General features: G+C 43.4%; 1 protein-coding gene across 1 annotated transcript; it reads left to right on the top strand.

Moving 5' to 3' along the window:
- The first annotated feature begins 2,545 nt into the window (after positions 1–2,545).
- On the top strand, positions 2,546–26,365 carry LOC130277736 (uncharacterized). Its single transcript, XM_056528470.1, has 5 exons — positions 2,546–2,787; positions 8,598–8,640; positions 13,787–13,886; positions 22,607–22,857; positions 24,968–26,365. Exons 1-5 carry the CDS (start codon positions 2,546–2,548, stop codon positions 25,544–25,546), a joined length of 1,215 nt encoding a protein of 404 aa, XP_056384445.1. The 3' UTR covers positions 25,547–26,365.
- The last annotated feature ends 1,260 nt before the right edge of the window (positions 26,366–27,625 follow it).

Here is a 27,625-nt window from a genome sequence, read left to right as displayed (position 1 = left end):
TTTAAAGTTAGAAAAATGCTAAATTTTCTATTTTTTCATCAAATTTTGGGATTTTTCACCAAGAAAGGATGCAAGTTACCACAAAAATGTTCCACCATGTTAAAGTAGAATATGTCACGAAAAAACAATCTCGGAATCAGAATGATAACTAAAAGCATTCCAGAGTTATTAATGTTTAAAGTGACAGTGGTCAGATGTTCAAAAAACGCTCTGGTCTCAAGGTGTAAAATGGCTGGGTCCTTAAGGGGTTAAGGAAGTGAAAGAATCCAATAAAACAAGTAGGAGGAATAACTATTTATTAATACAGTAATGGGGGAATCAGTTTTATACCCCTTCAGGTGCAGGCTCAGAAAGAGAGAGGGGGAAAATCTGCAACATTCTGTCACTAAAAGAATCAGAATGTTGGATTGACATTATTTATTCGTCTGGTTGTATTGCACTTGTTATGCTGCATTAGTCTATAGATATGATATTGGTGAAATTGTGGTTATAAATGTACACACTCCTACAGGTGTGCCATTAGCTGATATTGATGATAATTTTTCTTTTATACTTCATTATGTGACCTTTATTACATAATAGGAATTAGTACTTCCCAAACTAGGAGCAGTCCTGCGTTAGATGTAGTTTTGTTACTTTTGTATTACACTTTCAGTTCTTGTTTCGCTTGTGTACTGTGTTCATGGCTAATCTTACTCTTACCTCCTCTTTTGTTTATCCCTCCAACCTTTTCTGTCTCTTCATCCCTTCTGTCACGTCTCATCATCTCTTACATGACTTAACTATCCTTTTGCTTTTTCCATTTCCAAAATTTTTAAGACTGAAAAGTTGAGCCAGTTTCTATATTTCTTTATAACTTAAAGTGTATCTGTCATTTGCAAAAACATTTTATATAATGTACATAATAGCATTATATGTATATTTGTAATATTCATTGGTTAAAAAAAAATGTGTATTTTGTGGTGAAAAAATGCTGTCCCTGCAGCTATTGCCTGTGTGTCTGGGACAAAATACAGGAAGTGTGAGTGGGTCAAGCAGGGTTCTGTGCACTGAGGACAGGTGGGGCTCTGTTACGGATAACTTTCTTTACTGAGCTAGTGCAGATTGTAATACACATACAGCTGGCTTTTGGGAGCCCTGGTGCCTTGCTGAGACTTGTGGTGTTTACACCAAACAGATTTATACTGGCTTGTGAGACGGAAGATTGAGTCCTGGTTGCTAGGGTCCTGTCAAGGTACTGAAGACCATTCCGCAGAGGCACGGATTTCCTCCTTGTGAGTACTTCTTGCAAGATGATCAGCTGACAGATTAGATATGAAGTAGACCTCTCCTCAGAGCACACGACACACAGCACACCTGAACCACACAGTAGCTCAGCTTGCTCTAAACTTAAAAACTCCTCCCCCACTACACTATACAGGGGAGACTTTTGGGGTTCTCTGGCAGGCACTGTCACATGGGGTTCACTGCTTTCAATTAAAGGTAAAGTAACATATATACTCAGAACAATAATATAATTTATAAAAATATTACCTGACATTATAATACACACAATTAATTTAACTATAGAACTCTGGTGGGCCCAACACCTTGTGCTGCCAAGCTGCCATAGACAGTCCAACGCCACAGGACAGCCCTTGGTGCTGGGACACCACAAACTCCCCCTCTAAAATGCAGCCGACCACAGGGCCCAGTCTCTTCCTGAGTTGGTGCACATTGTTAAACCAAATGCCTTTGTAATGTTTTGCCAGTCTAATGGATGATGCAAGGTAATTTAAGCCTTATAACTGCATGGGGGCATACAAACATAGAGGACATGACATACATTAAACATTCCGTACTGTACACCATGGGTTGCAGAAGACAATTCTGAGGGAACTCTGGAAGGTGGGCCGGCGCTGTTGTAGGGTATCATTTTGCAATCGGTCCTGTGTCATAGGGCCCTTTTGGCTTCTAGCAACTTCTCCCCACAACAAGCTTAAGTCCTCCTCCATGGCCACACCCAGAGACAAACAAGGACATAGATACCTCCTTCCATGACAACTTTACTGCCAAGGTACACCCTTGAATTTTGGAGGCCCTCATGCTTCAGGAGACACTTAAGACGTACAACATAAAACATAGAGAGTAATATACATCCTGACTAGATGTGATAGTGACTGCACTAGACAATCCTGACTAAGCAAAAGCATTTGAAGGCACTGTTCGCATTAATGGAAACGAACCAGGAAGATACAAGAATATGCACAGAGTTCTCAACAGAGTCGGGCACACAAGTATTTTGGTTACTTCTTGGCCCAAGGCAAGGCACAGTTCCTTAAACCGTTGCACAACTTAAACTAGAACATGTAGCAGTCCTGGGGCATTATTTCCGAATGTCCTGCACAGGCTGTATGTAGAACAAGTATCAGTCCTGGGGCATTGTTACCAATGTCTTGCACAGGCTGGTATATCAGGAAAACAAAATCAGGAACATAGAATGCAGGAAAAACAAGAGTGGCACATAAAGGGGCAAGCATTATTGTGGCTCACCTCCTCCCCCCAGATGTGGTGGTCACTGCCTCTTGTTGGCTGGTACAGGAATCTTGCAGCTCTTCCTGGAGAAGCCTCTGGCATGTTAATTGTGTTGGTTCAGGACACTTTAGACAAATTGGAATTTGAAACAGTTGGACTGATAGTAAACACCATCTGTACAGAGGCAGTTGGCACCACAGGGACAGGAGGTTCTTCAGCAGCTGCTCCCTCAACTTTTTCCTCTGGTGGAGGTGACGGGCCTAGGCAAGCCTGGTAATGCAGCTAGCCTAGGTAGAGGTATCGGGAATTTGAGCATGGCCTAGATGACCACAGGTTCGTCGCCGAACACCCACCCTGCCAGTGGGGGTGACTTGGATCGCTTACCGGGTCCTGACGCTGATTTATCAGAAGAGAGTTTGGCTTCCGGGGACAGGAGCACTAGTTGCTCTGCAAGTAGTTGCGCCAGCTCGGCGATGTAACAGTCAAATTTGAGTGAAGCGGCGACCGTCATCTCAGGTGCTCTCAGGCGAAGTGCTGTCCGCCATCTTCTCTGCTCCAATCACACGAGGCAAAACTGGTGGGTGGAATCCTGCTGCTGGCTTTACAGCAGGCTCCCACAAAATGGCCACCAACCGGAAATCCGTCATCCATGCCGCCTCTTCAATCGTTCCCTGTGCAACAAGGGGGCTGTCCTTTGAGTTCCACTTAGGCTCTGGCACAGCAAATTGGTTCCCATGCCCAGGGGTGGGGCGTTTCATCTGGTGGGAATTCTTAGCATGTTTTGCGCTTGTTGGATTAACCCCTCCTGGGGTGGACTGGAATTTGTGGTGCCGCATAAATTTGTTGCGCTGTATGCACATACTGGAAATCTTGAAATATACAGTCTTTTGCAATCTTCGCACACTGTATGGCCTTGAATAAATTGCTCCCCCTCTATTTCCTTAGCGCCTGTTGGCAACGTCCTGTACAATGATTCTGGCGCATTAACTGTTGCACGCTCCGTGCGGCTTCTAGCATACAGTTCAGACTAGGGGGTTTTGAAGGGACACACCCGTATTTTGTTCATGACGCCAAAAAGAATTGTGGAGACATGGGGTGCTGTTGGTGGAAATACCTGATCACTTCCTGATGCCAGGGCACCATTATCCTATACACGGTCCAAAGTTTGGGGACGGCTTCTCCTTGGCCAGACATGGGAAGTAAATGAATAAACCAACGTCAGGTTACGGATAACTGTCTTTACTGAGCTGGTGCAGATTGTAATAGATATACAGCCCAGAGAGGCGAGAGAGTGTAGTGTAACCCCTTGGGAGACCTGTTGCCTTGCTGAGACTTGTGGTGCTTACACCAAACAGATTTATACTGACTTGTGAGACTTTTGGGGTTCTCATTGGCAGGCAGGGTCACATGGGGTTCAATGCTCTCAATTAAAGGTACAGTAACATAAATATATATAATTGAATTAATTTGAAATTATATTATCTGACATTATAATACACATAATTAGAGGTGCACCGAAATGGAAATTTCAGAACCGAAACGAAACCGAAATAAAAAAAATGTCCAGCCGAAACCGATACCGAAACCGAAAATGACTTCTCCCCGTCTTCTGGTAAAATGCAGCACTCCGCTCATTAGATTAGATTCCCCCACATTGGGTCGGGAGTTCCCCCACATTAATAGGCAGCTCCCCCACAATAGTAGGCAGCTCCCCCACATTAATAGGCAGCTCCCCAACAATAGTAGGCAGCTCCCCCACAATAGTAGGCAGCTCCCCCACAATAGTAGGCAGCTCCCCCACAATAGAAGCCAGCTCCCCCACATTAGGTCAGCATTTCCCCCACAATAGTAGGCAGGTTCCCCAACAATATTTGGCAGCTCCCCCCACATTTGTAGGCAGCTCCCCCCCACATTAGGTCAGCAGTTCCCCCACAATAGTAGGCAGGTTCCCCACAATAGTAGGCAGTTCCCCCACAATATTAGGCAGCTCCCCCCAACAATATTAGGCAGCTCCCCCCCACAATATTAGGCAGCTCCCCCAAACAATATTAGGCAGCTCCCCCCACATTTGTAGGCAGCTCCCCCCCACAATAGTAGGCAGTTCCCCCACAATATTAGGCAGCTCCCCCCAACAATATTAGGCAGCTCCCCCCACATTTGTAGGCAGCTCCCCCCCCCCACAATATTGGCAGCTCCCCCCCCAACAATATTAGGCAGCTCCCCCCACATTTGTAGGCAGCCCCCCCCCCACATTAGGTCAGCAGTTCCCCCACAATAGTAGGCAGGTTCCCCACAATATTAGGCAGCTCCCCCCAACAATATTAGGCAGCTCCCCCCACATTTGTAGGCAGCTCCCCCCACAATAGTAGGCAGTTCCCCCACAATATTAGGCAGCTCCCCCCACATTTGTAGGCAGCTCCCCCCCACAATATTAGGCAGCTCCCCCCCCACAATAGTAGGCAGTTCCCCCACAATATTAGGCAGCTCCCCCCAACAATATTAGGCAGCTCCCCCCACATTTGTAGGCAGCTCCCCCCCACAATATTAGGCAGCTCCCCCCCAACAATATTAGGCAGTTCCCCCCACATTTGTAGGCAGCTCCCCCCCACATTAGGTCAGCAGTTCCCCCACAATAGTAGGCAGCTTCCCCCCACCCAACAGATATACAGCCTCCAGCCATATACAGTGTATGGCTGGAGGCTGTATGTCTGGAGCGGTGACGTCCCGTGTGTACGACCATAGAGGCGGAGAAGCGAGGGACCGAAGGAGGATCGCAGGAGGACGCCGGGGAATGGTGAGTGACCGGCGGACATCCTTATGTCCCAAAAAGATTTTTCGGGACACAGGGATGTCCGGGATAGGAATACTTCTTTTTATGTGCCCGGGCCGGCTCCTGTGTGTGGCTGCAGGCGGGGGCCGGCCAGAGCATATAAAAACTAATACTGTATACTAAAAACCAGGGGGCCTCCAGCTGTTGTGAAACTACAACTCCCAGCATGCCCGGACAGACTTTGCCGGTCCGGGCATGCTGGGAGTTGTAGTTTCACAACAGCTGGAGGCCCCCTGGTTTTTAGTATACAGTATTAGGTTTTGTATGCGCTGGCCGGCCCCCGCCTGCAGCCACACATGGGAGCCGGCCCGGGCACATAAAAAGAAGTATTCCTATCCCGGAGAGCGCGCCCCCCCCCCCCAGATGTTGCGCCCGGTGCGGCTGGCCCCCCCTACACCCCCCACGCTACGACTCTGCCACTGGCAGTGTTTGCAACTTGTGCTGTGGGCGGGCAGGGGAGGTGGGTCATTACCGGCACATTTTTTGTTGTTTCAGCATTTCCCCGAAACAGCTATTTTCGGCCAATATGTATCGGCCGCCGATATATCGGTGCATCCCTACACATAATTAATATAAATATTTAACTATACTGCAGAACTCAGGTGGGCCCAACACCTTGTGCTGCCAAGCTGCCGAGACAGTCCAAAGCCACAGGACAGCTATTGGTGCTGGGACACCACAAATGCACTGAGGACAAGCAAGTTTCCTGCTTGTCCTGAACCCATTCACTGTATTTTGTCTCTGCACAGAGGTATACAGAGACACAGGTATACCTTGGCAAAGAGTCATCTAACACGAAACAAGTACAGAGCATTGGTGTGTGGAGAAATCCTCCTGAAGTTTATCCTGCTATGGTGCAAAGAGGCAGTTTTGCAAGTATAGATTCCGTGTGTTGTGCATTCTCTTTACGGTTTCAGTTTTTTGTCTTAACTCGGTGCATCAGCATAACGTGCTACCTTTAGTGTTTGTTCACTTGTGGAATTGTTCAAAGTGAAAGTATGTGTGGTGCGGACTGTCTCTACTTGCATGTATACAGATTTGCCCATACTATGGACTGTCAGGTAGCTGTAACCAAGTGTCACTGTACCATAGTGTCGATATTGGGGGACATTTATAAAAGCATTTAGCAGATTTTTTTATGGTAATATTTGTCTCTCAAATGCCTCACGTGCGACCAGGCATTTTTTTCGGCTTATGTAAGCAATTTTTCAAAAATGACTTGCAGTGGACAGAGATTTATAATGTGCGGCTGTCGCAAAAAAGTCTCACACCATCAAAAAATGCCATATATTTACTCCAGCTCATCCCTGGTTGTTTTATTGAGCAAACATTTAAGCAAAATAATAAACAACAAAAAATAAATAAAAAACATAAGAAAGCGTAAATGTCCCCCATTATCTTCAGCTGCACAAGTCAGCAACAATTGAAAGAACCTGGGGGTGGGGGGTAATTAACAAAACCTGTCCAGAGGAGAAGTTGCTGAGTTGCCCATAGCAACCAATCAGATCGCTTCTTTCCTTTTTGAAAAAGGCCTCTGAAAAATGAAAGAAGCGATCTGATTGGTTGCTATGGGCAACTCATTAACTTTTCTTCTGGACAGGTTTAAATAAATCTCCCCCCTGGAGTGTATATATAGTGGTTTCTACTCTTTGGACTGAGATATACACATCTAAACATATGCCATTGCCTATATTCCTTTATTATTGTGTGTATTTTGTAGCTCTCACAGACCTATCAATAGGAACCAAATATTGGTGTTGCTATTTTGTTTCGATTTTTCCACATGGAAGGTAACTATTTTCCTGACAATAGTGGTTCAGTAAAATATTTCTGCCCCTGAATATGAGTTTCTTACTATATTTCCATGAAGACTACTACTATTGAAACACTATGGAAAGTTCCTTGGCTCTTTTAATGTAGGGTAGCGTATGAGGAAACGGAGTACTGTGAGGAAACCTATGCAAACATGGGGAGAACGTACAAATTAGTATTGTGACATCATGACTCTGCCCATGTGTGACGTCACGCCCCGCCGCTATGCAAGTCTATGGGAGGGGCCGTCACGCCCCCTCCCATAGACTTGCATGGGGGGCGTGACGTCACACCGGGGCAGAGTCGTGATGTCACAATACTCCGGCCCCGTGGCTGGCACCCGGCAGTTTGTGAGCTGGCAGCGCGGCATGCAGCTCAAAGAGGTGGGTGCCGAATGCAAGATTGCAGGGGTCCCCAGCAGCGGGACCCCCGCTGTCAGACATCTTATCCCCTTTCCTTTGGCTAGGGGATAAGATGTCTTAGGGCCGGACTACCCCTTTAACCACTGAGCCTAGAATACTATTGTGAATGTTAAGGGATAGATATACTTATTAATGGTGCTTTCTTGTCCATCAAACTTGGACAGTGCCAGTACCATTAGCAGGCATCTCCCCAGTCACTGGCAGTGTCCAATATTTGAGGGTAAGAAAGCGAGGACAACTGAGCTGTCCATGTAGGCTCACTTCCTCACAGGACTGGACTTCTCATCATTCCTGCGGTCCATGGAGACAGCTGCGGCCTTGACCAGGTGGGGAAGGGCTCTGAAAAGTGGAAGAGGCAGGTGGAGTCTACATGGGTCTGATGGACAATGTTGCGCTCCCTACAGAACATCCTGACTAGAGATGAGCGGACTTACAGTAAGTTTGATTCGTCACGAACTTCTCGGCTCGACAGTTGATGACTTATCCTGCATAAATTAGTTCAGCTTTCAGGTGCTCTGGTGGGCTGGAAAAGGTGGATACAGTCCTAGAAGACTCTTTCCTAGGACTGCATCCACCTTTTCCAGCCCACGGGAGCACCGGAAAGCTGAACTAATTTATGCAGAATAAGTCATCAACTGCCGAGCCGAGAAGTTCGTGACGAATCAAATTTACTGTAAATTCGCTCATCTCTAATCCTGACACTGGCCAGTGTCTTGAGTAAGCGGAAGTCCTGATGCTGGCAGGATGGCCCACTGTGTGACTGGCCCAGTAGCATATTGTCAGTCCAGGCCGGTCCACAATGGATGCTCTTCCATTTGTTGTAAAGTTGTTTTAACTCCACCCACATGTTATCTACATTGGTTTTTGTACCATTACCTAATACTATGAAATATTTCAGGTTACACATTTACATATTTATGTCCTAATCGTGCATGGAATTTGACCATTGATAAAGTGACACATAGGAGTATTTTTCATAGAAATCTCATAGTCCTTCATCCTGAAATCTCTTTATCTAGGAACAGAAGGGGAAACAAATCGCAAAATATGTCACTGGAACTGGTGAGTTCGCAATTTTCTACCTATTCTTGGCTCAAAACTGAAGTTGCTTTTATGTTTTCCCCATTAACACTAAAATGCATTTTAATAGAAATCTGTTTTTAAATTTTAAAATTGCATGACTTTATTAGTATAATAGTGTGCTACTTTCAGTCACCTGCAGAGGTAAAGCTATAGGGCAGTGGTCTTCAACCTGCGAACCTCCAGATGTTGCAAAACTACAACTCCCAGCATGCCCGGACAGCCGTTGGCTGTCCGGGCATGCTGGGAGTTGTAGTTTTGCAACATCTGGAGGTCCGCAGGTTGAAGACCACTGCTATAGGGGGTAGCCAGAAGCATAGCAAGGAAGGGGCACGTGTCTGGTACTATGTACTGAGACGAGGGGTGCCTTTTTATTTTACCCAGCGCAGGTTGAACAAATAAGCTGTAGTGTTGCTCACGAATATTCACAATGCAAATTTTATTGGCAAATAGCGCATATTCGCGAATATAGCACTATATATTCGCAATTACGAATATTCGTTTTATTTTTTTTTCACAGTACACATCACAGTGATCACCCCTCTCTGCTTCCAGCTTGTGTGGTGTAAAGAAGGCTCTAATACTACTGTGTGAGACTGGCATATGAATTTTCGCATATACGAATTGTCGCTTATGCAAATTGTCGCTTATGATAATTTTTGCATATGCAAATTTTCGCATATGCGAAAATAAAACGTGAATATTACGAATATGCGAATGTAGCGAATATATGACGAATATTTGTCCTTATATTCGCGAAATATCGTGAATTCGAATATGGCCTATGGCGCTCAACACTAATCAGCTGTTTATTGTGGCAGTGAGCTGGAGCTCTTAGAAAGTCACTTATCGTTAAGTATGACATCTAGCACTCCTACAGTCAATCGATCTGTCAGTGTTCCGGGTGGCTGCCGCAGCAATCATCTGTGTTGTAGTGCTCTGACTGACAGAAGAATACAGGTAAGTGGCGCAGCAGCCGCCCAACACACACAGCACCACTGTCTATTAAAGTGGGCAATGCACACTGGCTCAGCGTGAATTACGGATCAGCAGTTTGTTATTGGGCCCCCTGAGGCTGCTGTGAAATGGAGGCTAGAGCAATTACAAGTAGAGATGAGCGAACTTACAGAAAATTTGATTCGTCACGAACTTCTCGGCTCGGCAGTTGATGACTTATCCTGCATAAATGAGTTCAGCTTTCAGGTGCTCCGGTGGGCTGGAAAAGGTGGATACAGTCCTAGGAAAGAGTCTCCTAGGACTGCATCCACCTTTTACAGCCCACGGGAGCACCTGAAAGCTGAACTAATTTATGCAGGAAAAGTCATCAACTGCCAAGCTGAGAAGTTCGTGACGAATCGAATTTACTGTAAGTTCGCTCATCTCTACTTACAAGAGAAGAAGAGGTCCAATGAAGGGCTCTGCGTCTTATGAACTGTACATTTAATTTAATAGGTTTCGATCAAAATAGTTATTATACATTTTTATACACAGTGGCGTTGCTAGGGTTGGTGTCACCCGGTGTGGTAGAAAATAATGTCACCCCATACCTACCCACCCCCCCCCCCAAGTAAGTTTGTTAGCCTGTTGTGACAGACGCCACTGGTGTATTGTAACTGTGAAAAATTCCAATATAATAGTCAAATATACCAATTGCCACAGAATGGGAAAGCGCTAAATAACTTTTCAGCATTTAAAACTACAGCTTTGAGAATAAGTTAAAGGGGTACTCCACTGGAAAACATTTTCTTTGGAATCAACTGGTGCCAGAAAGTTAAACAGATTTGTAAATGACTTCTATTTCATTCTGAATCCTTCAAGCAAGTAATTTGCAAATCTGCTTAACTTTCTGGCACCAGCTGATTAAAAAGAAAAAGTTTTCCAGCAGAGTACCCCATTAAGCAGTGGTAAGGTTATGCTGGGAGTTGTAGTTTCACTCATCATAACTGTTGAACTTACAAGTGACTATAGCTCTTACAGGACATAGTGAGGAGAATACACAATGATATCAGTGACTACAGGTGACGCCTTCTCTATAGTCTTTCCTTATCTAATTCAGATGGAACATACCGCTGGGAGTTGTTCCAGCTAAATATTCTCTCTGCGGAATGTGATGCCCAAATAGCGCCTCACTATGTCAGCGGATTCTGATCCTCTATATGAAAATAATTATTATTATATATCCTCGAAATACAATACTACTATACACTGCACTCTTTGAATATGAACCTTCCACACACCGTACCCTCTGAATATAAATCTGCCACATACTGTAACCTCTGAATATTAATCTGCCACATACTGTACCCTCTAAATATAATACCGCCACACACTGTACCCTATGAATATAATACTATTACACACTGTACCCTCTGAATATAATACTACCAAACACTACCCACTGAATATAATACTATGATGCACTGTACCCTCTAAATATAATACTGTCACACACTGTACCCAATGAATATAATACCACACACTGTACCCTCTGAATATAATACTACCACACACTGTACATTCAAAATATAATACTATCACACACTGTACATTTGGAATATATTACCAATATACACAGCACTCTCTGAATATAAACCTGCCACACACCATACCTTCTAAATACAATACTACTTACTATACACTGCGCTCTCTGAATGTTATACTACATCACACTGTACCCTCTGAATATATTTCCACACACTGTGTCCTCTGAATATAACCTTGCCATACAGTTCACCCTCAGAATCCAATACCACAACAGCAGTAGCACCCCTCGACATCCGTTAGCTATTCCCACAGGTGGGGGGATTGGTGGTGATGATGGGGGGTGCTACTGCTGGGGGGGTTGTTGCTGGTAGATGATGAGGGTGCTACTGCACCCCCCCTCCCCCTGGCAGTAGCACCCCCATCATCCAACGGCAGGATCATCCTCCTGGCAGGAGCACCCCCATCCTCCACCAGCAGGATCTGCTTATGGGGGTGCTACTGCTGGTGGATGATGAGGGTGCTACTGGCTCTCGCCCCCTGGCATGAGCACCCCCATCATCCACCAGCAGGCTACTGCTACTGCTGGGGGGGGGGGGTTGCTGGTGGATGATGATGATGATGAGGGTGCTATGGCCCCCCTGGCAGTAGCTTGCCTTATTGGCTAGAGCCCCCCAGTACCCCCTTTCTCCCTGGCAGTAGCTTGCTTACTGGGTAACTCTTACAGGCTGGCTTTCTGGCATACCGCGTGCTGGCTTCTTCTTCGGTCCATCGTGGTCTGACTGACCAGAACTGGTTCAGCTTTGACCAGATCAGTGCTGACCAGTCACGCTGGTACCTTCCCCCAAGTCTCGCCCAGCCGCTGATGTGCGGGGGGTTTGGGGGATGCTGACGGGCGCAGCTATGGCGTCACCCCATCAGTCTGGTGTCACCCGGTGCGGCCTGCACCGGGTGACATCTACATCTAAAATTTAAATAAAAGTAAAGTGTTAAAGTCACATCGAGGTATAAAATATTACGGTTATTATTTGAGGTTTTAACTTTCAGATGGGGCTTCCAAACTAAATCTAATTAACTCCCCTGGAGGCAGCACCTGCATCCAAGTACTAGAAGAAGACACCAAAATGATAGTTAAATCCAGTAACATCCATAAAGCTCAACCAATATTGCTACTGTGTTGATCCACAGGAAGGCAAAAAACCTTCCACAGTGCTCTCTGCTGACACCTCTGTCAGTGTCAGGAACTGTCCAGAACAGGAGCAAATACCCATAGAAAACCTTTCCTGATCTGGAGGTAACAGCAGAGAGCTCTGGGGTCAGAGTGGAAAGAACTACACAACTTCCTCTGAAGCATACAGCAGCTGATAAGTACTGGAAGGATAAAGATTTGTAAATATAAATAATTCACAAATCTGTGACGGATCCCTAAAAGGATCTCCAACGCTGATATGAATGATGCCTAAAACTTCTTGATTTCTAGCAAATGTTAAATGCTAAATGAGTGCAAAGTTTTCCATTCTATAAATAGGCACTGTCAGATCCAAATACTTTTTATAACCGCTCCTGAAAATCCCACCACTAGGGGTCCCCATCCCTACTGGGACACTAATCAGTCCTGCAGAAGCATCAGGCTTGTCCATGAGTCATGGACAAGAGATTACTCATGGAAGTCTGCATGAGACACGCCAATCACCTCCCACCACCACAAGGAGGGACACGACCCCTTCCCCTCAGAGGATTTCTAACACTGTGAGCTAATGAGAAGAGGTATTTTTTATAATATATAGGGGATAGAGGCATAAAAACTAGATGTGCCTGGTCAGGATTAGGTACTAGGTAACATTTATTTACATTTTTTTTTTGTGAGATCTAACAGGTACGCTTTAAAGGGGTTAAATAAGCCCATGGTTAGACCAGGCTTCTCATAGACACCAGGCTGTAACGGGCAACAGGTGTGGATTAGTATAATTTGGTCCACACTCGGGACCAGAGTCTAAGTACCGTCTAGGATTTCACCCTTTATTTCAATCCGAGGCAGAAGCTTGACTACTGTTAGAGGGTAACAAGTCTCTCCCCAAACATGATCCTGGCATGGGTAGTGGCTGGCCCAACAGACCAGATTGTACCTGTGCATGGCACCAGGGGATCAGGCATGTAGGTGTAGTCAGCACTCCAGGTCAAGCACCAGAGCGTGGGTTTGGTACAAAAGGATCCAGCAGTGGAGTAGTCAAGAAGAGGCAAGAGGGTCGAAGCAGGTTGCACAGGCTCTGGGTCAACAATTTGGGTCGTTCACAGCAAAATCATTACTGAAACTGAAAGTAGCATGAGAGGAAACATGGAAGCGGCTGGCACAAAGCAATGAGCGGCAGACAAAGTGAGTGGTACTCTGTACCATAGGCAAGGTACTGCAATGTAGACCAATGGTAAACCACAAGATGGGGGAGGGGGACCTTAGGGGATGCATCAGGGCAGTCAGAGACAATGACCATTTTGTACATTAAGCATACTTCTTCTGGCCTCGTATTACACATAGTTTGATGTAATGAGAACATAAGAGAAGAAGCCAGCTTTGATAAGTGCCTGCCGTTTTTGTTATCTTCTATTTTACATTAGAAACATAATAAATATTATTCTTTCTTTCTAGCAGGGCTGTACTCTCAATGATGGAGACATTATTGAGATTTTTCAAGCTGGTCATCGACATTGGGCGATATACGTAGGAGATGGAAATATTGTGCATATGACAGGTATTATCTGATTTGTGGAATGACTGATATTGAATATATATCTCTCCACTTGCAGTAGGTATAGGGCAGAAACTTCTACAAGGGTGCACAATATACAGTGGTCCCTCAAGTTGCAATATTAATTGGTTCTGGGACGACCATTGTATGTTGAAACCATTATATGTTGAGACCAGAACTCTATGGAAACCTGGTAATTGGTTCTAAAGGCACCAAAATGTCATCCAAAAATAGGAAAAAGTGAGGATTAAAGAAAAAGAAGTAGATAACTAATATAGATAAAGCAAATCCTTACATATAAAAGTAAGAAAGAGCTGCTGGGAGCTGTAATCACTATGTCAATGTTTCCCAAGCAGGGAGCCTCCAGCTGTTGCAAAACTACAACTCCCAGCATGCCCGGACAGCCAAAGGCTGTCCGGGCATGCTGGGAGTTGTAGTTTTGCAACAGGTGGGGGTACCCTGCTTGGGAAACACTGGTCTATGTAGAGGACAGGAGCTTCTTCGGGGTCCTGTACAGTACACGCAATGTCCTAAAAAAGTAACATGGAGTCTCCCTCACCTGGTGTCCAAAGAAGCAACTAATCCTGGTACAGGTAAAGTGTACAGAACATGTAATACCTCCCTGTACTGTAGGGGGCGCTATCAGACACCAGTCAGTGCATACGCTTCAGTAATACAGTGGTTTTACCAGTGAATGCCCATTTTGATTGGTCGGTTCTTCCAGCCATTGACAGGTTTCACAGATCTGGACTGTCCGTCCATTGTATGTTGAGTTTAGTTTCAACTTACGATGGTCCAGAATAGACCATTGTATGTTGAGGCCATTGTAAGTTGAGGGATCACTGTACTCTGTAGTCATAAACAGAATGAGGGTTTAGATAAAACCAATCCAGCACTCCATCCAATGTTTATACAGTAGTTAAAATCCATCCATTTATTGAAAATGCATTAAAAACTGCATAAAATACATGTTAGAAAATATGTTTAAAAAAAAGAAACCTACTGGTTTTTGATGCATTTACTTAGTCATGGCATACACAATGAATACTTAAATGCAGTTAAAGAGAATCTGTCAGGTCACCTAAGCCCTATAACCCTCTCAAGTACGTGGCAGATAAAGGGCACAGCATTTGTTCCTCTGATGCCACACTAGGGGAAAAAATAACAATTTATCACTCCCTGCTGCCAGGTAAGTAGTCCTCCCCTCCTCCCAGACACTCAGGCTGAATTGACACGCTGAGTAACACCCACTTCACGCAATGCCCAGCACTCAGTGTGTCAATCTAGCATGAGTGCTGGAAGGAGGACAAAGGCAGCATGACTACATGCTTTGCGGCTTCGCCTCCAGGACTATTTAGTTGTGGTCCTTGTGACTCTGTGTTAATAATCTAGTATATCCCTCGGTATTACCTTGCCCTGCCGGTTCCCACCCCTTGGCAATCTAAAAACACACTTAATGGGCATTACTGCTAGACTTTTTAAACAGTCATCATGAAAATGTCTAAAAAGTGTTTAGATGCTCCTGATGTCATTCTACCCATAAACAGCTGTAATGTTCTCTGAAATAATGGTTCTAAGCTTGCATGTGGTAGAGCCAATGTATTAGATATTGTACATGGTACATGTTATACTGTATACCACGTGTGGTCTTAAATTCAATTTGTCTCCTATTGGACAATCCCTGACCTGTAGGAAGAAAGGTGCATCTAAACAGAAAAAATGTTATTCAACAAAGGTTGTTGTAACATAAAATATGGTATTCCAAAGCTACTAAAGACCAAATACTACCACGAAACAGTCCATAGAAGACGTGCATAAGTTACAAGCTGACTTGGACACACTGAGTGGGCAAATGAGATTCAATGTAGATGAATGTAAAGTTATGCATCTGGGTACTAATAATCTGCATGCAACATATGTTTTAGGTGGGGTAAAACTGTGAGAGTCAATTTTAGAGAAGGATCTGTGTAACGGCTTACCGTAACTGTAGTGAATCAGCTGTCCTGTGTGAACAATGACTGAACTGTACCAGGGAGCGGAGTCTAAGGTGCCACTGGTTTTCACCAGAGCCCTCCGCAAAGCGGGATGGACTTGCTGCGGCAGGCGACACCCAGGTCGCTACCCCTGGCATGATCCGTCCACATAGGTTGCCCAGAAGTTACTTGGCACAGAAGATAAGCAGGACGAGGCACCGGTCTGTAGGCAGGCAGCAAAGATGCATAGTCAGGTCACAGGCACAAGGTCAGGAGGCAGGCGGCAAAGGAGCAAGGTCCGGTCCCTAGCAGGAACACTAATAAGGCACACTCTATGAAACTCTTTCTCTACGGCACTAGGCACGAAGATCCGGCACCATAATAGGAAGGTGCTGGACTATATACAGTCCGCCCTGCAGGTGACCAATTAAGGGCGTACTGGCCCTTTAAATCTAAACGCCGGCGAGCGCCAGCAAAGTACAGGAGGAGAGAGGCCAGGGACAGTGACATGTGAGGAGACGCCTGGGACTAATATGCGGGCGCCGCCATAGCTACAAGGAGAGGTGCACTCATGGCTGGGCAGAACGTCCGGAGCGTTGCCTATAGCTTTGCCTGGGACATGCGTGTGGGTGAGTCCCGGGCCCACTCATGTTAAGGGAGAGGGAGCGCTCACGGCCCCTAACAATCTGGGTGTACTTGTAGATCATAGTCTGCAGAATAGCATGCAATGTCAGGCAGCTGCTTCTAAGGCCAGCAGGATATTGTCTTGTATCAAAAGAGACATGGACTCAAGGGACAGGAACATAATACTACCCCTTTATAAAGCATTGGTACGGCCTCACATGGAATATGCTGTTCAGTTTTGGGCACCGGTTCACAAAAAGGACTTTCTGGAGTTGGAAAGGGTACAGAGAAGTGCAACTAAACTAATAAGGGGCATGGAACATCTTAGCTATGAGGAAATATGAGAATTACTTTTGTTTTGTCTTGAGGAGAGACATTTACGGGGTGACATGATCAACTTAAAGGGGTACTCCGGTGCTCCAAAGGATAGGGGATAAGATGCCTGATCGCGGGAGTCCCGCAGCTGGGCCAGCGGTTTGTGATGTCACGCCTCCGCCCCCGTGTGATGTCACCCTCTGCCCCTTAATGCAAGCCTACGGCAGGGGGCGTGATAGCTAACACGCTTCGGGGACTGATTACAAATGTGGTGCCGCGTGCATGATCGCGGGCGTCCCCAGCTGCGGGACTCCCGCGATCAGGCATCTTATCCCCTATCCTTTGGATAGGGGATAAGATGTGTAAGCACCGGAGTACCCCTTTAATGGCCCATACAAAAAATATGGGGAAAAACTGTTCCAGGTAAAACCCCGTCAAAAGACAAGGGGGCACGTCTGAAGAAAAAAAGGTTCAGTCTCCAGGGGCAACATGCCCTCTTTACCATAAGAACTGTGCATTTATGTAATGGTCTACCTCAGGAACTGGACTCTGGCGGAACAGTTGATGGCTTCAAAACAGGACTGATACATTTCTAGAACAAAATAACATTAATGCATACGCAAAATTATAAAATCCCCTCAATTTTATGACAATCCCTACATAATGATACGACTCTCTGCTAGGAGGGGAGCGGGCTTGGGGGGCGGGTCTGTAGTTATTTTAGGTAAAGAATTGTACAAGAAATGCTAGGGGATGTCTATACTCCTATATGCTTTTGTAACCTTGGATTATCATATTTTATGTCACAGTATCTACTCTGAATTCTTTCTGTTTTATTCCTTTTTCCTTCTAAGTGTCAAAGAGTGTCTGTTGGGGGACAATATTTTGCCTTCATTGGCCAATTTCTACGTGGCCTAGCAGAAGATGCTTCTGTACAGCAAATAACCATTTTAGTTTCCACATGGTGGTGTAGCTCCAGAAAACTGAATATGATTTGGTACCTTATATCGTACAATACACTAACAATATTCAGGATAATCTTACTTTATGTACACATCAACATAATAACATAGTTTTTTTTTAAGTGTGGATTGGTTGGGGATGGTACAAACAAAACTACACCAGAAGGATATAGCTAGCAACTCACTACTGCATGCATCCAGCAACCACACGTCCCATACGATTAGGAACCTACCGTTAGTGGAATATACCCCGGTACATAGGTTATGCGCCACAGATTCACTATGTCAACAAGAGTTGGATAGAACAAACCGGCGTTTGATTAATAGGGTCCATCGATATACACAAAGGGCCACAGACAACCAACAGGCTGATATAATAAAACCCAGAGATTAATATTTATACTCTGGTAAAAAGGCGAAAACAAATGGATGGTATACCTTGCCCCATTTTTTCTTCTACATACAGCAAGAATTTTAGAATCAGGTGTATAATTTAAAAATACTCCCCCCCCCCCCCCCCATTCTCTGACAAGATTTAGACCGAGCTGTTGTTCTTCAACAGGGTTGCCAGTTTGTAGCTATGAAAAGTACTACACTTGCTAATGTGCTGTCTCCATCTGTTTTCTGTGCTATAGACACACAAGACACATGGCTCCTGTATAGAGGTAGTTAATACAGCTAAAATACATATGTGTAGAATAATGTCTGGAGAATCTAGACACTTTACACATTGTTATGATGGCTGTTTATGAAGCCTCAAGGTAGTGCCCATTGTGCATTTACAGACCGCCTAAAGGTAGTGACTGGCAGAAGAGGGTATTAGGGATGGAGGTATACTGGATTATTAGCAGGGAGTCACAAGCATCAAAAGAATTGAATCGCTGCTCAGACACCATGTATTTCTACTAAAGTTATACACTTTCATTATGTCAGGTTTTTGGGTTTATATTAGTGTACATTTGTTCTCTAGTGATTGTGTCCTATATATCGTACTATTGTGGGGGATGCTGCTGGATGGGATGGAGCTGGAAGCAAATCCTTGCTGCTTTATTAGTATTCATTGTGTATGCCATGACTTTTTTCGTTTTTTACACATTTTGTGACACTGTGAACCCCATTGACCTTTTGTCAAATGAGTGGTTCCCACAATGCAATGTGCTGGAATGAGACCTCTGGACATTAGAAATTCGGTGAAAAAAAACTTTAATAACAACTTTACTGAACTTCAATTACAAGATTATACATTTACTCTGGTACTGCTTGGAATGGTAATTTGGTCACTTTTATATGTTGCTTTTTTTAACAGCTTTACTGAATTTAGCAATAGTGCTGAGCGCAAATATTCAAGATGCAAATTTTTTGCACGAATATCGCCGCTTTGCAATTTTTGCGAATATTTAGAATATATCGATATATAAACATAATGATGAATATTCTATTTTTTTTTACACTAAACAACCCAACAATGATGTGTACTGTGTAAAAAAAAAAAAAAAAAGTGATCATCCCTCCCTGCTTCCAGCTTGTGGTCCAAAGAAGGTGTGGAGCGCGAATATTTTGTATATGTGAATATGCAAATATTCGCTAATATTGCCACTGCCAGAGGACACTGATCCCTCCCTTCTTTTAGGTTAAAGATATTATTGCGCATGCGCACTATGCAAATTTTATTACAAATTTTAGCATGGAAAAAAAAGGAATGAACATAGCGAATATGCGAATTTCGCAAACATAGGATGAATATCTGTCCATATATTCGCAGAATTTCGTGAATTCGAACATGGCCCCTGCCGCTCATCACTATTTAGCAATCCTTGTGGTGCTTTCTAGCACGTGTATATGTAAGGACTATGGCAGAGGTGAATGTTCACAGTTGAATATGTTCTCGGTCTGGTTTACTGAAACCACTGATGAGGATGTTCACAGGCTGGCTATCTGCAGTAGACAATGCATACTGTCTTTACTCACCTGACTCTGGTTCTGCAAGATGATGCCCAGAAGAATGGGACAGAAAAAGTTATCATGACAGTCAACACTAACTCTGAACAATGGCCAACGAAGAGTTTAGTATTTTGCAGAGAGACCCTTGCTTAGCCTTATTCTCTCTGATGAAGTTGAAAACTTATTTTTGGATATGAAGTACTTGTGTACTTTATCCTCACATCTTGGACAGTAACAGGACCAGTCAGAGGATTTTACCTAGGTAGAGCACAAGTGGCTTAGGTCTATGTATACAATATGCACCCTTTACTGACTGACTGGACTGCTCAACTAGAAAAGAGCTGGGAATGTTGCTCTTTCAAGACCGGACTATAACTAACAGGTGCCCCCCTTCTCCTGGTAGTGGGAGGCTGGACTAGGGACTTCTCTCACTACAATTGGTGTGGAGGATCATGTGACCATGGCATCTTTTATTTGTTTACAGTGAATGCAACTGTTAACTCTTTATATTTTTAATACCTCATTGTATACAAGGGTGTGGTGAAATGCACACAAATACATTTGCAATATTTTACCAGTATTCAAAATACATTTCCTCCAGTCTTAGGAAACATGGAAATAAGCTTCACCAGAAGCCATTAATGCAGTCTAGTACTTGAACTTGTTTTTATTCTTCCATCCCTTACACAAATTATTGGGGAGAATTATCCAAACCTGTGTAGAAGAAAAGTGGTGCAGTTGCCCATATCAACCAATCAGATTGCTTCTTCATGTTTAAAAAGGCATATAACAATGAAAGATGCTCTCTGATTGGCTGCTATGGGTAACTGCACCACTCTGCTTCTATACAGGTTTTTATAGGTCTTCCCCATTATGTGTCTTCTGCTTACATTCTAGGGAGTTTCTCAGAGTGCTGCAGCCAGCCATCTTCATTTTCTTGAAAAAAAATAATATATATATAATATATATATATATATATATATATATATATATATATCAGGCATTCCCTTATACCTATCTAAAGAAAGGCTTCTCACCATCCAGGGAATTCCTGGATGCCTTTTCAGATAGAGAATCTCCAGTGTATAACTGTGCGCATTTATCAATAGGGCAAAACAGGGTCTAAAAAGACAAGAAACAGTGGAACAGTGAGGGATGTGTAGGAACTTGTGAGGTTGTACATAAAAGTGTAAAGTGTACATTTCCACCAGCACAAACACAAGTATAAATGACTCGGATCACCAAGGTTACCAAAACCTGGTGCTGGTCCCAGAAGTATTGTTATACCACAAGTCTATTGGGCACACATCAACTCGTTTCGAAAGTCGAAGTGATTATGACTTTGAAATGTTCGTGTGCTCAATAAACGTGTGGTTTCAACAATACATACAGTGGGGAGAACAAGTACTTGATACACTGCCGATTTTGCAGGTTTTCCTACTAACAAAGCATGTAGAAGTCAGAAAATCACATTGTATGATTAAAAAATAAATAAATTACTTGCATTTTATTGCATGACATAAGTATTTGATCACCTACCAACCAGTAAGAATTCCTGCTCTCACAGACCTGTTATTTTTTCTTTAAGACGTCCTCCTGTTCTCCACAGGAGTTCCATGCAAGATCTCACATCATGGGGCATCAAGGATCATGAGGAAGGTGAGGGATCAGCCCAGAACTACATGGCAGTACCTGGTCAATGACCTGAAGAGAGCTGGGACCAGAGTCTCCAAGAAAACCATTAGTAACATACTACGTCGTCATGGATAAAAATCCTGCAGCACACGCAAGGTCCCCCTGCTCAAGCCAGCGCATGTCCAAGCCCGTCTGAAGTTTGCCAATGACCATCTGGATGATCCAGAGGGATGATCCATAGGAGGAATGGGAGAAGGTCATGTGGTCTGATGAGACAAAAATAGAGCTTTTTGGTCTAAACTCCACTCATTGTGTTTGGAGGAAGAAGGATGAGTACAACCCCAAGAACACCATCCCAACCGTGAAGCATGGGGGTGGAAACATCATGCTTTGGGGCTGCTTTTCTGCAAAGGGGACAGGACGATTGCACCAAATTGAGGGGAAGATGAATGGGGCCATGTATTGCTAGATCTTGGCCAACAACCTCCTTCCCTCAGTAAGAGCATTGGAGATGGGTCATGGCTGGGTCTTCCAGCATGACAACAACCCTAAACACACAGCCAGGGCAACTAAGGATTAAGAAGCATCTCAAGGTCCTGGAGTGGCCTCCAGACCTGAACCCAGTAGAAAATCAGAGAGCTGAAAGTCTGTATTGTCCAACGACAGCCCCGAAACCTGACGGATCTGGAGAAGGTCTGTATGGAGGAGTGGGCCAAAATCCCTGCTGCAGTGTGTGCAAACCTGGTCAAGAACTACAGGAAACATCTGATCTCTGTAATAGCAAATAAAGGTTTCTGTACCAAATATTAAGTTATGCTTTCCTGATGTATCAAATACTTATGTCATGCAATAAAATGCTAATCATTTTTAAATCATACATTGTGATTTTACGGATTTTTGTTTTAGATTCTGTCTCTCACAATTGAAGAGTACCTATGGTAAAAATTACAGACCTCTACATACTTTGTAAGTAGGAAAAACCCCAAAATTGACAGTGTATCAAATACTTGTTCTCCCCACTGTACATTTGTAAAGATCCATATCCATGATCCAAGTCATCTATTCTAGGGATACATGGTAACAGAAATTGAAGAAATTTATTGACCTTATTGGAGCTGTGACAGTTGACTGACTCTGCGATGGCACAACTCACACATCCACTGGAGTTCACTGGAAACTTTTCTTTAGTAGTGACTTATTTTTGGTCAATTCACTGCTATATCAATAAATGATAATAATGCACTTACTAACATAATATGCAATAAATCCTCAGGTTCCATTGTGGGGAGTGGTGATGACTCTGTCCATGGAAACTCTATTGTGGTTGAGAAAAGTACATTGGAAGCTGAAGCAAAAGGATGTGGCTTTAAATTGAACAATATTTATAATGGAGATCTGATCCCTATACTCAAAGAAGAAGTGGTCAGATCAGCACTGGGAATCGTAGGTGAAAGTAAACCGTATGGCTCATGCTGCAAAAACTTTGTCCTTGAGCTGAAATATGGAAAGGCAAACCTAGATATTGTAAGTATGTACGAAATATGAACCAATTCATCACTGTTTTATGATCGATCACACCTGACTTATCTAAAAATTGTTGCTTATATCAACCAATACAAGCCACAGGCCAGCTTTTGTTTTACAATGTGTTACAGCTATTGTGATATATTGCTGAGGTAAAGTCTTAAAAATTAATCTACCTTCAGTTTCTAGTATCCATTTTTACCAATTTATGTAATCCCCTAATGTATTGTTTGCCAAATTGGGAACCCCTGGTTCTACTAGTGTTTCCCCAAAATGAAAATAAGTAATGACAGATGAATGCAGACATTGTTCTCGTGCCACTTTGGTAGATATGTACACAGAAAAATCCATAGCTCACTCCAACCTATTCTCCAAAGACTTACCTTTTCCTTAAATAGAAGTAGAGTCCACATTTTTGGTAGTGGACTCGTAAGAGAAAGGGAAGAAAAAGTATTTTCTTTAGAACCACTTTAAGCAAACACTGTTGATATTTTAGAGTGTTTTTAGCAGAAAGTACATTCACAAAGAAAAAGAAGTTCGAATTCCTCTGGCACAGACAACACTACCATAAAGTATTTGTGGGACAAAATTGAAAAAGAAAAAACGCCATTTTGTAACTTTTGGGGGCTTTCGTTTCTTCGCAGATTTTGTTTTACTTCTGGTGAAAATTATAACTGTTTGCACGAAAATTAGTATGTTTAAAAATGTCCTTCTGACCCCTACAACTTTTTTATTTTTCCGCATACAGGGCGGTATGAGGGCTCATTTTATGCGCCATGATCTGAAGTTTTTATCTGTACCATTTTTGTTATGATGGTGCTTTTTGATTGCTTTTTATACATTTTTTTATGGTATGCATAGTGACAAAAATATGCAATTTAGACTTTGGAATTTTTTTTTTTTACGCGTACACCATTGACCGAGCGGTTTAATTAACATATTTTTATAGTTAGGACATTTATGCATGTGGCGATATCACATATGTTTTATATTTATTTTTGCTTACATATTATAATTTTTTTTAAATTGGAAAAGGGGGTGATTCAAACTTTTATTAGGAAAAGGAGTAAATCACATTTATCAACTTTTTTCCCACTTTTTTTTTCTACACATTTATAGCCCCCTAGGGGACTATAACATGCAATCTTCTGCCAAGATGGCGGAAGCATTTTAGAAACATTTTTGACGTGGTGATCCATGTTAATCGCCGCGTCTAAGCGGATAAAACCGGGCATCACCGCGATCGGTGATGTCCGTTATTAGCAACAAGTCCTGGGCATTGCTAGGTGCTGGGACCAACCCACTATGATGTGGGGTCAGTGGGTGACCCCGCGTTATAGCACAGGAGCGGGTGCAGGGCGTACCTTCTTAAGAGGTTAAAACAAAACATGTGCTTAAATAAATAAATCTTTCATTCATTGGAAATCTTTGTTTCAAATCCATTTCTGGCTTTGAATTTAATAATTGAAATAAAAAACCTGAACATATAAGTATACTCTAAGGGAGAGATTTATCAAAACCTGTCCAGAGAAAAAGTTGCTGAGTCGCCCATAGCAACCAATCAGATTGCTTCTTTCATTTTTCAGAGGCCTTTTCAAAAATGAATGAAGTGAGCTGATTGGTTACTATGGGCAACTCAGCAACTTTTCCTCTGGACAGGTTTTGATAAGTCTCCCCCTAAGAGGTGAAAATCTTACTGATTCCAAGAACAGATTGTTTATGCCTGACAACCGTGCATACATACCTGATCTCCACTGGATGGATGACTAAACCACCATGGTCAGTGTTTTAAGTAGAGCATCATAAAGATGAGTGGAGGCTTAAAAGGGGTACTCCACTGCCCCAGCATTTGGAACATTTGGGTTCGAGCTGTGGGGGTCGTGATGTCATGGCCAAGCCCTTGTGATGTCATGCCACCCCCCTCAATGCAAGTCTATGGGAGGGGCTGTGGTATGCATGCTCTACTAGGAATTCTGGGAAGAAAGGATATGCAAAGAAGCTCTTGCACACATGTAGTTTTATGGCTGTTCCATTTTGTGTTTTTTTAAGCTCTCGGCTTATTTTAACCCTATCAGCCATCTTATTGATTCATTATTTGTCTCTGTTACAGATAATAAGGAATTTGATGCCAATTCCAGGAGAAATTGCAGTTGTGGCAGCTAAAGGAGTCAAAGTGACGGGTACAGCCATAAGCTCAAATTCTGATGTTGTGGGATCATTTGCTGCAAAAGGTGTTGATCTTGCAGGACAGGGACTGACAGCAATGTCGGATACAGTAGGCACAGTTGCTGGAAAGGGTGTAGCAGCTTTTGGGAACGTGCTCTCCATTGGTGCTCAAACACTGGCTCCAATAATTGCAGCTAAAGCAGACGCATTATCTGCTGGGTCGGGCACTATGGTGTTGACTGCGGCGGATTGTATAGCTCCGTTAGCTGAGTCTTTATCTGGGGATGCACAAGAAGCCACAGCACAGAGTATAATGCAGCTGGGATCTTCTGTTTCCTCCAGTTCTGCAGCTGTAGGGTCAGCGGTCTCCAGTGGATTGTCTTGGTTAGGGTCAGCATCCGCTGCAGGAGCTTCCAGTCTTTTGGGATATTTTAAGTCCGGTGCTGAGCCAATAAACCAGACAGATGAGAAACCAAATATTCTAGAAGTTAGTGAAGAAGATACTTGTAATAAGCCTGAATAATTATTTAGATGTTTCATCTTTATTTCTTATTTCTGTAATTATAAAAATGTCTAGGATATAAAACTGATGGGTTTCTAAAGATGGATCTGTACGAACAGAAGATGAGACATTACTAGTAACATTTATCTCTGATGTTTATCACCTATTATTAGAATTCACTGCATTTTTTGTAAAACAACAGATAATAAAAATTCCATGTGGCCCGTTCGCCCTCATTTATTCACCCAAGGAGAACCAAGACTTGACCTTATGATGAGATTATCCATGTACTCTGGAACGATAAAAGCTGTGTATTGCACTTGGGAACATGTTATCAAGAAAATAAACTTATGGTAATCTTTCAATAAAATGAACGTCATTAAGGGTGTGTTTTCATTATCAGGTTTTTTTTAACGCAGTTTGTGCAAAGTCAGTCATTTCAGGCAAATTCAGCATGGATTCCACCCGATATCAGACTCCCATTGATTTCAGTAGGATTTGTTCACACACAGTACTTTCAGGGTGTAAATCGCTAAAGCTTTTCCAAATTTCACCAAAAGAACTAACAATTCTTGAGGCAGAATCGGTGAGAAGACGTCCCATTGAAGTAAACAGGGTTTTGTATTTCAGCTCCAAATCTGCCATAGTCTGTGCCAATAAAGCACCATTCCCAATTAATTTCAGCATGGATCAGAAAAAGGATTTCTAAACAGAATTTCAGTGCGGTGATGTTCCTTGTCATTTTCCTCTGTGTGCACAAAGGCTTATGCTTATCCTTCTTTTATGATTTGTTTCTGGCTTTGGCTTCAAATACCACCTAAAAAAACAAACTTCTTTCTGTAGTTGGGCATGTTATTAATCTTATGAGACAAGTATAAGTATTCTGTCTGTAGCATGTGTGTCATGTCTTAATAAAGTGTAACAACTTAAAGTTTGTTACATTTTCTTTGTGTATTTATATGTAAATTGTATGAATGTCAACTTGGAATTGTCTTTTTTATTTGAATGGTGCTATCTATTAAAGGGGTGCTTAAACATCTTATCCCCTATCCAAAGGATAGGGGATAAGATGCTTGATCGCGGGAGTCCCGCAGCTGGGGACCCCCGTGATCATGCACGCGGCACCCCGTTTGTAATCAGTGCCCGGAGCGTGTTCGCTCCGGGTCTGATTATGATCGACCGCAGGGCGGGCGGCGTGTGACGTCACGCCTCCGCCCCCCTGTGATGTCACGCTCCGCCCCTCAATGCAAGCCTAAGGGAGGGGGCGTAATAGCTACACGCCCCCTCCCATCGGCTTGCATTGAGGGGCGGAGCGTGACATCACACAGGGGCGGAGGCATGACGTCACACACCGCCGGCCCTGCTGTTGCCGGTAATCAGTCCCGGAGCGAACACGCTCCGGCACTGATTACAAACGGGGTGCCGCGTGCATGATCCCGGGGGTCCCCAGCTGCGGGACTCCCGCGATCAGGCATCTTATCCCCTATCCTTTGAATAGGGGATAAGATGTTTAAGCACCGGAGTACCCCTTTAAAGTTGGAAAAGCATCCCTGAAGGGCCCAAGAAATTATGGAATAGATTTTGTTGGTGTTTGTCCTTGAGCCCACCCGAAGAATTGACTTCCATCTATACAAATCATATGCTAGTAAAGATTTAGTATAGCATTATCAGTGGCTGAAATCCAGGAGTTCTTTATGTTTTCATACAAGTTTATTGGCAGAGATTACAGTATAGAGAGACAAAGTATCTCACTAGTGCTGATCTCAGTGATCAGCGCTCATTTCCAGGGCCTTCACAAGGCACGATCAGTGGATCAACAATCGCGACATAGTTCATGTGGCCCTTCAAATTCATCATTATCGGCCACACATCAACCATGTACACAGGGTTTGTATATAAACCCTGGGGTCTGTACGGTTTGGTCTGTCTTGAAAAATATATATTTGCTCATTGTACCTTGTAAAAGTGTTATTTTTACTGCTTACACTTGTAATGATATTTACAATGTTTTTTTTATGCTCCCCCTTTGTAACTACTTAGAGTTTATGTGCATATTACTTTACTTGGTGTTATGTGTCCTTTTGCTTCATTGTACACTAG

Source organism: Hyla sarda, chromosome 6 (assembly GCF_029499605.1).
Source record: "Hyla sarda isolate aHylSar1 chromosome 6, aHylSar1.hap1, whole genome shotgun sequence".
Lineage (NCBI taxonomy): Eukaryota > Metazoa > Chordata > Amphibia > Anura > Hylidae > Hyla > Hyla sarda.
The sequence above is the reverse complement of the archived record's forward strand: the minus strand, read 5'-3'. Positions and strand labels throughout refer to the sequence as shown.

Coding starts and splice junctions, on each gene's coding strand:
- LOC130277736 (XM_056528470.1), top strand. CDS start 2,546: ATGTGGTGGTCACTGCCTCTTGTTGGCTGGTACAGGAATCTTGCAGCT. Junction 2,788..8,597: donor GACGGGCCTAGGCAAGCCTG/GTAATGCAGCTA, acceptor CTCTTTATCTAG/GAACAGAAGGGGAAACAAAT. Junction 13,887..22,606: donor AAATATTGTGCATATGACAG/GTATTATCTGAT, acceptor ATAAATCCTCAG/GTTCCATTGTGGGGAGTGGT.